At 42.9% G+C, this 9244-nt stretch overlaps 1 protein-coding gene across 1 annotated transcript in view; it reads left to right on the top strand.

The window, feature by feature from the left end:
• Positions 1-1914: 1914 nt before the first annotated feature.
• The window catches only part of LOC123972938 (probable helicase with zinc finger domain), a 12105-nt gene continuing 4775 nt past the window's right edge, over positions 1915-9244 (top strand). The window contains exons 1-4 of the mRNA XM_046052716.1: positions 1915-1934; positions 2937-3116; positions 5254-5355; positions 7072-7250. Of these exons, the coding sequence (XP_045908672.1) occupies positions 1915-1934; positions 2937-3116; positions 5254-5355; positions 7072-7250 (481 nt within the window). The remainder of the gene's footprint in view (positions 1935-2936; positions 3117-5253; positions 5356-7071; positions 7251-9244) is intronic.

Genomic DNA, 9244 nt, shown 5'->3' with positions numbered 1-9244 from the left:
TATAAGACCTTACAGCTCACAGTGCATGTCAGAGCAAATGAGAATCATGAGGTCAAAGGAACTGCCTGAAGAGCTCAGAGACAGAATTGTGGCAAGGCACAGATCTGGCCAAGGTTACAAAAAAATTTCTGCTGCACTTAAGGTTCCTAAGAGCACAGTGGCCTCCATAATCCTCAAATGGAAGACGTTTGGGACGACCAGAACCCTTCCTAGAGCTGGCCGTCCGGCCAAACTGAGCTATCGGGGGAGAAGAGCCTTGGTGAGAGAGGTAAAGAAGAACCCAAAGGTCACTGTGGCTGAGCTCCAGAGATGCAGTCGGGAGATGGGAGAAAGTTGTAGTAAGTCAACCATCACTGCAGCAATCCACCAGTCGGGGCTTTATGGCAGAGTGGCCCGACGGAAGCCTCTCCTCAGTGCAAGACACATGAAAGCCCGCATGGAGTTTGCGAAAAAACACCTGAAGGACTCCAAGATGGTGATAAATAAGATCCTCTGGTCTGATGAGACCAAGATAGAACTTTTTGGCCTTAATTCTAAGCGGTATGTGTAGAGAAAACCAGGCACTGCTCATCAACTGTCCAATATAGTCTCAACAGTGAAGCATGGTGGTGGCAGCATCATGCTGTGGGGGTGTTTTTCAGCTGCAGGGACAGGACGACTGGTTGCAATTGAGGGAAAGAGGAATGCGGCCAAGTACAGGGATATCCTGGATGAAAACCTTTTCCAGAGTGCTCTGGACCTCAGACTGGGCCGAAGGTTTACCTTCCAGCAAGACAATGAGCCTAAGCACACCACTAAAATAACAAAGGAGTGGCTTCACAACAACTCCGTGGCTGTTCTTGAATGGCCCAGCCAGAGCCCTGACTTAAACCCAATTGAGCATCTCTGGAGAGACCTGAAAATGGCGGTCTACCAACGTTTACCATCCAACCTGACAGAACTGGAGAGGATCTGCAAGGAGGAATGGCAGAGGATACCCAAATCCAGATGTGAAAAACTTGTTGCATCTTTCCCAAAACGACTCATGGCTGTATTAGATCAAAAGGGTGCTTCTACTAAATACTGAGCAAAGGGTCTGAATACTTATGACCATGTGATATTTCAGTTTTTCTTTTTTAATAAATTTGCAAAAATTTCTACATTTCAGTTTTTTTCTGTCAAGATGGGGTGCTGAGTGTACATTACTGAGAAATAAAATTTTTGGAAAATGGCTGCAATGAAACAAAGAGGGAAAAATTTAAAGGGGTCTGAATACTTTCCGTACCCACTGTACATAGACATGCAGGGTATTAAATGAAAGGTCTGCACAAGATGGATCGATTGATCATCACTGTGGGATGTTCCATTGTCAATCTACAGGCCTGTAAAGCATGGGTGTGCTTTTGTTGAGAGGAATGTTGATGAATATTCACTGTTTTTATCAATATTTCAATGTTTTGTTATTTGGAACTTGGTTGTATGGACAGAAATAGGGTTTTAAAGATATCTCCCAATAAAATTCAACATTTAAACAATAAATATTGCCAAAATAAGGACATTAGCCTGGTATATTTTGAAAATATTGTATAACTGGTATTTTAGTTTATTTTCATTGAATTTACAGTTAGAATTGCATTCTAGGTGTATTACATGATATTCAGTTGCATTATAAGCTTCCTTATAATGGTTTCGATGGTTTATTACATTAAAATATAGCTGTTTTTATCATTTCTTCTGTATTGCATCTCCATGTAGTCTGTAATGGTAAAATAAATATGTTAATGTACAATGGATTTATATTCCTTAGCTTCTGACCTTTCAAAGGAGTCCAGAATTATGCTTCTAGGCCAAATGGTTGAGGAGTTATTCCGGATTCATTTTGGGTATGTTATTTTAGGTGTCTTTCCTGAAAAAGGGTGTCCGTTTTCAACAGAGATGGAAGATGTTTGGACACAGTATGTACACATTCATGCATAGTAAATACTGCTAATCTTAAACAGTTATTATACGGAAATTAATGTAATACCTGCACAAATATAAGCTTGACAAATACCTTGATAGAGGAGACACCACATCATTTCGAGAGTTGACCGAATATCTCTCGCCTTGGTGACTTGCGGCCATCCTGAAATGCTGGCAGCTCCTTGCAACTTTAGATATCTCTCTCTGGAGTTGGACAGGTGACGGGAGCAAGGCAGTAATCTTTATTGACTAGAGCCAACTATAATCCCCTGTGATTTTCAGGGCAGCGGCTTTGTCTAGGCTCCAGAATATGATTGTTGTAGAGTTTTGTTTTAATTGGGAATGTGGAAAAGTGAGGGTGATTTGATTAAATGTGGGCCAAGGAATGAATTCAGCTGAAGTTGGTAGTGGTCTCTTTCACTCACTCACTCACTCACTCACTCACTCACTCACTCACTCACTCACTCACTCACTCACTCACACACACACACACACACACACACACACACACACACACACACACACACACACACACACACACACACACACACTGGGAGTTTGCTATATGTTAAGACATAAATGTGTTACTGCAATTTAACTTCTGACTTGAGTTGATCTGATCTGTACTAACAACCAGCATGTCTAATTTATTTAATATTGTAAATGTCAAATATCAATTAAGTCAACTGCATGATACAATGACAGAACATTTGCATATATTATGGAAAACAAAGTAATGTGCACGCATTTACTGTGATTCTGTGCAAGAATCTTTCTTCCTCACTTTCTCTGTCCCACTGAAGTTATTTGGATTACCAGAATATTTCTCTGTCTCATGTTAAAAGCTACTAATTGTTTTTCAGGCAATATCTAACTGCTAAATGCTTGAAAACTGCTGCTTAAATAAAACAAACAAAAAAACAAATTCTGTATGTTCATTAAAAGTTCATCTAATGATTCATCTAATCATATCCCCATCCTCCCTCCGCCCTCAGGCAGTGGGACGAGCAGCTGGATCCTCGCCTGAATGCCAAGCAGAAAGAGGCCATCCTGGCCATCACCACACCAGTCTCTATTTCCCTGCCCCCGATCCTCATCATTGGGCCCTACGGCACCGGCAAAACCTTCACCCTGGCACAGGCTGTCAAGCACATCCTTCGCCAGGACCACAGCAGGTCTGTAACTGTAACCCTTTTTTCTTAGTCATTTGACGATATTGATGATGACAATACTTCAAATTGTTGGCCTACCTCTGTTTCAAAAAAAAGGGGTGACAAAGGTTGGGCTTTTTCATTATCATCGCGATTGTGTTATATTTGGATCACCACAGTTTTAAAGCAAAGCAGTGTCAAAATAATACCTCTTTGTGATTTGCTTTTGTGTTTGAGAATGGCCGTTTTATTCTTCGGAAATCACGTGTTTGAACTGATAGCTTAGAGCACTGTCCTCCTTCCTTCCAGCACTTGACAGCAAGTTGGGTTATTGCAATATGATTTTAAAAAATTTCATATTAAAAATTATACTTAATTATACATTATTTTGAACGATATGATATGTGGCACACCCCTAGTTGGCATCAATCATAAAAGCTTCAGATCGCAAGGGAGGCCAATTAAAGGGTGCCATCGAGGTATTGGGCTGTGCAGTGGTCTTGGTTTTAGCTTGAGGGCAGTGGGAGCCTTGAGTTTGACATTAAAGGTTTAAGAAAACACTGAGCTGCGAAGTATCAAGCTGCGGTGTGGGGGTGTGGTGTGTTTGTACTGTGTGGACATGTTAGCATCCATCTCTCAGGGGGTCGTTTGGATGAATTTGTGTCATTCGTGGTCAATGCACATGGTTAGTGTTATTATCAGTGCATTCATTATTACATTACATTTATTCATTTGGCTGACGCTTTTATCCAATTGCTGTATATGTCAGAGGTTGCATGCCTCTGGAGCAACTAGGGGTTAAGTGTATGCTAAGGGACACAATGGTGTCTCATAGTGGATTCGAACCCGGGTTTCTCACACCAAAGGCATGCGTCTTATCCACTGGGCCACACAGTGTTGGAGAACAATAAAACATTTTTCATCATTGGTAAACTCCCTCACTGTGTGCGGATACCCACAGGAAATTCTGCAGTTTCTTGTGTTAGATGCAAAGCGATGTAGCACAAGCACATAAATGGTTCTCTGGACTTTATGAAAAATGAATGCAATACCTTGGACAGTGTCCTCTGAACAGACGTGTAATGTAAAAGAAAAAAATGGCCCTTGAAAAATATGTAGCAATGTAATATTCATTCCTCATTTCACTGTGAATACATATAATATTCTATCTTTAGGATGAATTATAGATATTTTAAAAGCCAAGATATGTCGAAGTAACCCCTCTTGACGAGTGGTGCCTGCTCATCATACTGTTACAATAAGATTTAACAGTTGGAAAACATTAGATTGCAGTGAGGTGTACCCAATATGTGTTTAATGTTCGAAGCTTTCTCTGCATATCTGTCGCTATGTTCCACCAATGCTTAAAATGGTATAACTATAAAAGACAGTTTTGCACAGCTTTCAATTTTAAGTAGTGTACAAACTGACTTTGCTGGCACTCTATTATTACTATTATTATTATTGTTGTTATTATTGCTGTTAGGCAAGTGTATAAAGATATTACGTTCTTCCTTTACTCATATTGTATGTTTTATAATATGTATGTGTATATGTATTTTATATATTATGGCATGTTGAGTAATAGACCATTTTATGTAAATACACTTTGATCATTCAGATGGGATCATAGACCTTAATCAACAAGTCAGTCAATCAGTCTGTATCAGTCCCTCCTCCCCTCCGCTGTTATTCACGGCCTGCAGGTAACATCACCTGGTGGAAGGAGGAGCAGCTGGTTTGTTTCAAGACATTATAGGACCTGCTAGTCTCGATAGCAGTATCAATAAGCTTAGACCTTAGGGATTTTCAGGCTTTGAGAAATTTTGGAACCGGGTATCGATCCCCATCCCTAGTTTTAACTGTGTTTATTGTTGATTTATGATTGGGAGGTGTTTTATTTTAGAAATTGACCAGATTCTCTCTGCTGTTCTGTGTCTGACTTCCTGTCTGGTTCATCTGCGCTGTGCTGCTTTTCGTGGCTTCCATCAAAAATAGACTGGCAGTTTAGCAAAACTTCAATAAAATAAATTGCAAATCAAATCGTAATCGCAATATCTGACAAAAAAAATCGCAGTTAGATTTTTTCCCCCCCAAAATCGTTCAGTCCTACTGCGTATCATGCTGAACGTCTGACGTTGTTTGTCTTTTGTCTGTACAGGGTCCTGATCTGCACCCACTCGAACAGTGCGGCTGACCTTTACATTAAGGACTACCTTCATCCATATGTTGAAGCAGGCAATCCACATGCCAGACCTCTCAGGTATGGAAGCGCACTTACCTAAAGAAGATGTGATGGCTAAGGGCAGAAACATGCTAATGTGTGCAACAGTTATAATATGCAGTAGTGCCCTAAAGGAAACGTTATACTAAAGATATATTTCAAGATTCATATCTGTTTACATTTGTATGTCATGCTGCAGTTCATCCCAATTTTGAGAGACACTTCTCGGGTTCATGTGGTAGCTGCAAAAGTGTCGTAACGGACCCACAATAAGCCAGTTCTGATATACTGAAATGGCATGAAGACCCTAACTTGCCTTCAGTTGATTAAAAAAATGAAAACTTGCCTGTGCCTGTGACATATCTGTTACATTTTAGGTCTACAGCCTTCCAAAGCCCATTCATGCCTTACAGCAGTGGTAGTTTGACTAGTGTGAGCCTCTTGAAGCCCCTTATCTGGTCAGTTCACTGGTGTTTAAAGTTTGTGATATAACCAAAATGGACAGATTTCATATGAGGTTTTGGGTGATACTACAAAAATTGCTGGTATTAAACATCAACTCCGATACAGTAAAATTGAATCCTTTGTTCAGTGGCTGTGGCCTGTCTGTCAGCTGAGACCATGTTAGCCGGCGAGCATCTGTACAACACTCACTCGTTTAGACACCAATTGGATTACCATTTTTGAAAAGCCTGCAGTCAGAATAATACCTCCATATTATACAGATGACTGGGCTGTTTTTGCCCCACAGCAGTGACAGTCAGACATTTTCTGACTTTTGAGATGTGACTTCAAGCCTCCAGTTCACAGGAGAGTTCCTGTGCTTTTTAGAACTGGAGGCAACAAACACACACAAGTTCATTAAACTGCATCAGTAACTTCTTCTAATCGCGTTTCATAAAAACCAGAGGTCAGAAAGGAAAGGAAGGCGATATCTGCTTTGACCAGCCAGCGCCCAACGTGACAGCTGTGTGTTAGGTACCATATGGTCAAGCAAATGACTTGTTTCACATGAGTGGGTAGTCTGATTTCAGTGGATTCCAGTGTGAAATCCTCCATAACAACTGTAGCAACCTCCCCTCTTAGCTGCCCTTGTCCCCTTTGGGTAAGTGGACTTATAAAGACTGTATATGAATATTTAGGACGCTAATGTGGGGGACTAACCAACATCCCATGAAGGCAACATGTAAGTTCTCCCTGCAAAACATTCAATACTTTAATTAGTTTAACTCGTGTGAAGTGAAGCAGAAATGCATAAATGATGTTTATGCCAGATATGTCTTTTAAAAAGTATTTTTAGCCAGTCATGAAGCAATCTAATGCATCACCTAATCCAAGGTTGCCCCTTGCTCCATCTGTACTCATAATGGAATATCATTATTCACCATTTCATTGATGTTGATGGACCATACTGCCATGCAGATGCAAGTCCTTGTTGTGCTTTTAATAAAAAGTCATTCTGGGAAATATGAACCAAAGTGAACTAAAACTAGATAAAGCCGGTTCGGGGAGGTTAAGCGCATCAAAAATTTAGGTTTTACATTCCTTTACACAATAACCTTATGGATTTAATAAATTTAACAAGGTATTTGAATCAAAACTAGAACTCAATTCATTCACAGTGCAAATTCATGCACACAAACGAGATACGGATGGGGGAAAATTAAACGTCAGTCTCATGAGGTAATTGCTCTTGTCCCCCTTGGGTTGCATCTCTTTCTCCTGACATTTCTCTTCTCGTCACTCTGTTTCCAGGGTATACTTCAGGAACCGCTGGGTGAAGACGGTTCATCCAGTGGTCCAGCAATACTGTCTCATCTCCAGCACACATGTCACTTTCCAGATGCCCACAAGGGAGGACATCCTCAGGCACCGCGTGGTGGTGGTCACCCTCAGCACCTCCCAATACCTCTGCCAGCTTGACTTGGAGCCCGGTAAGTCTAATATGGAAAGATTTTTGGTCATCTCAAGTTTAGCAAGGCTGCCTAGGGATGGTTGTTGTGAACAACCATTGCCCTCAGCAGTTTTCTTTATCTTTGCCAGTTCAACTTTGAACCTGATAATACAGAGTTCTTAAGAATGGTTTAGACTTGGTAGGGTTTACCAGGTGCAGAGGGATTAAACATGAAGGGATCTGGATAACTGAAAAACACCATTTGCATTGTTTCATCTAAACTTGTTTTGTTAGGCACTTTGGGTTGTGTCTTGGCATGAAAGGTGCTATACAAATAAAGTTATCAAAAGTTATCACATTTGAAGAATGAGCACAGACTAACGGTGCCTGTAAAAAGATATATAGGCTACACACAGAACAAAAACTTTTTAGTTTGCAGGACAAAGCATCATCGATGTAAACGTAGAGTCCGCCTCCTTTTTCATCTTCGTCTTTCGTCGGCTCAGCGAGTGCTTGAGCTGGGATGTTGATAAGCAGGGACAACAGTCTCTGTTTTCCTTCGCTGGGCCAACCTGAATTCCAATTTTGTTCAGACCAGACCTTTAGGAGCAGCATTAAGTTCAAGCTGAGCCAGCATGGCTCCTTTCCCAGCTCTCTTTCCTCTCCTCTGGGCGATTGCCTTACCTACCATGGTGCCTGGTCCGGAGGATCAAGTGGATTGTCTCAAGGTCCACTGCTCTTTAAGCCAAAACCGCGGCTTCTTATTCCGATGACTGTTGTTCTGTCATAGGTGTAACACATGTTCCCCTTCGAGGGAACTCGAACTGCGTCGGTTACGACACTATGGGAACGCCTCTAGGCGAAGCAGGTCTGAACGTGAATGAAATCACTCCAATCCTATTAGCTTGTTGCTAGAACGGTAAGGTGTGACGGAATAACCGGAGGAGTATAAAGCACACCTGTACACACTCATCATTAGCTTAAACTATGAAGCAGGCTCTTCAGGTGGGGAGAGAGGTGCGGCGGGCCGACGCAGTGTCTCGTTCCCCTTCTCGGGGAACCAGGGTTACATACGTAACCCGAGACGTTCCCCTTCGAGGGAACTCGAACTGCGTCGGTTATGACACTATGGGAACGAGATACCCACTAAACCGTGCCGAAAACCCCAGTGTGCAGTAAAGTGGCATGACTAAGAGGAGAGCGCACGAGTGCCAGGTGCCAAAGGAAGGTCAAGATTGTAAAACCGAATGAATGTGTGCGGAGTGGCCCAGCCAGCAACTAAACAAACATCCTGCAAAGAGGCCCCAGAAAGGAGGGCTCGAGAGGCCGCCATGCCTCTGGTAGAATGAGCCCTCACAGCCACATGTGAAGGCAAACCGCGCACCTGATAGGCCAGGGAAATAGTCTGAACAATCCAGTTGCTAATAGTATGTTTGGATGCAGGGAGCCCGGCCCTGGGAGACCCAAATCACACTAGCAGCTGGTCAGCCTTCCTCCAACGGGAGGACCTCAGAGTGTAAATACTCAGTGCTCTGACAGGGCAGAGCAGATGAAGTCTCTCGTCCTCCGCCGTCACATGAGGTGGAGGATGAAATGCCAGCAGCACTGTGGACACTGCCGCACAAGAAGGCACTTTAGGGATGTATCCTGGGCGAGGGTGCAGGATAGCCCTATTATTCCCCGGGGCAAACTCCAGGCTTTGCAGGGAAACCGAAAGCGCTTGGAGATCCCCCACCCTCCTCAGAGAGGTGATAGCAAGGAGAAAGGCCATCTTGAGGGTCAAGTGCTTAGCCTCAGCTGACTCCAGGGGTTCGAATTGGGCCTCAGCCAACGCCCCAAGAACCACTGCCAGATCCCAAGTGGGAACCTTGGACCGAGTCGCAGGTCTCATCCTCCGGGCACCACGGAGGAAACGTACAACCAAGGGAAGTTTCCCCAAGGACCCCTCCCTCAGAGGGGTGTGGAAAGACGAAATAGCTGCCACGTACACCTTGAGGGTGGAAGGGGAAAGACCAGCAGAGAACCGGTCCTGGA

The sequence above is a fragment of the Micropterus dolomieu genome, linkage group LG01, assembly GCF_021292245.1.
Source record: "Micropterus dolomieu isolate WLL.071019.BEF.003 ecotype Adirondacks linkage group LG01, ASM2129224v1, whole genome shotgun sequence".
NCBI lineage: Eukaryota > Metazoa > Chordata > Actinopteri > Centrarchiformes > Centrarchidae > Micropterus > Micropterus dolomieu.
This window is presented reverse-complemented; position numbering and strand designations above follow the sequence as displayed.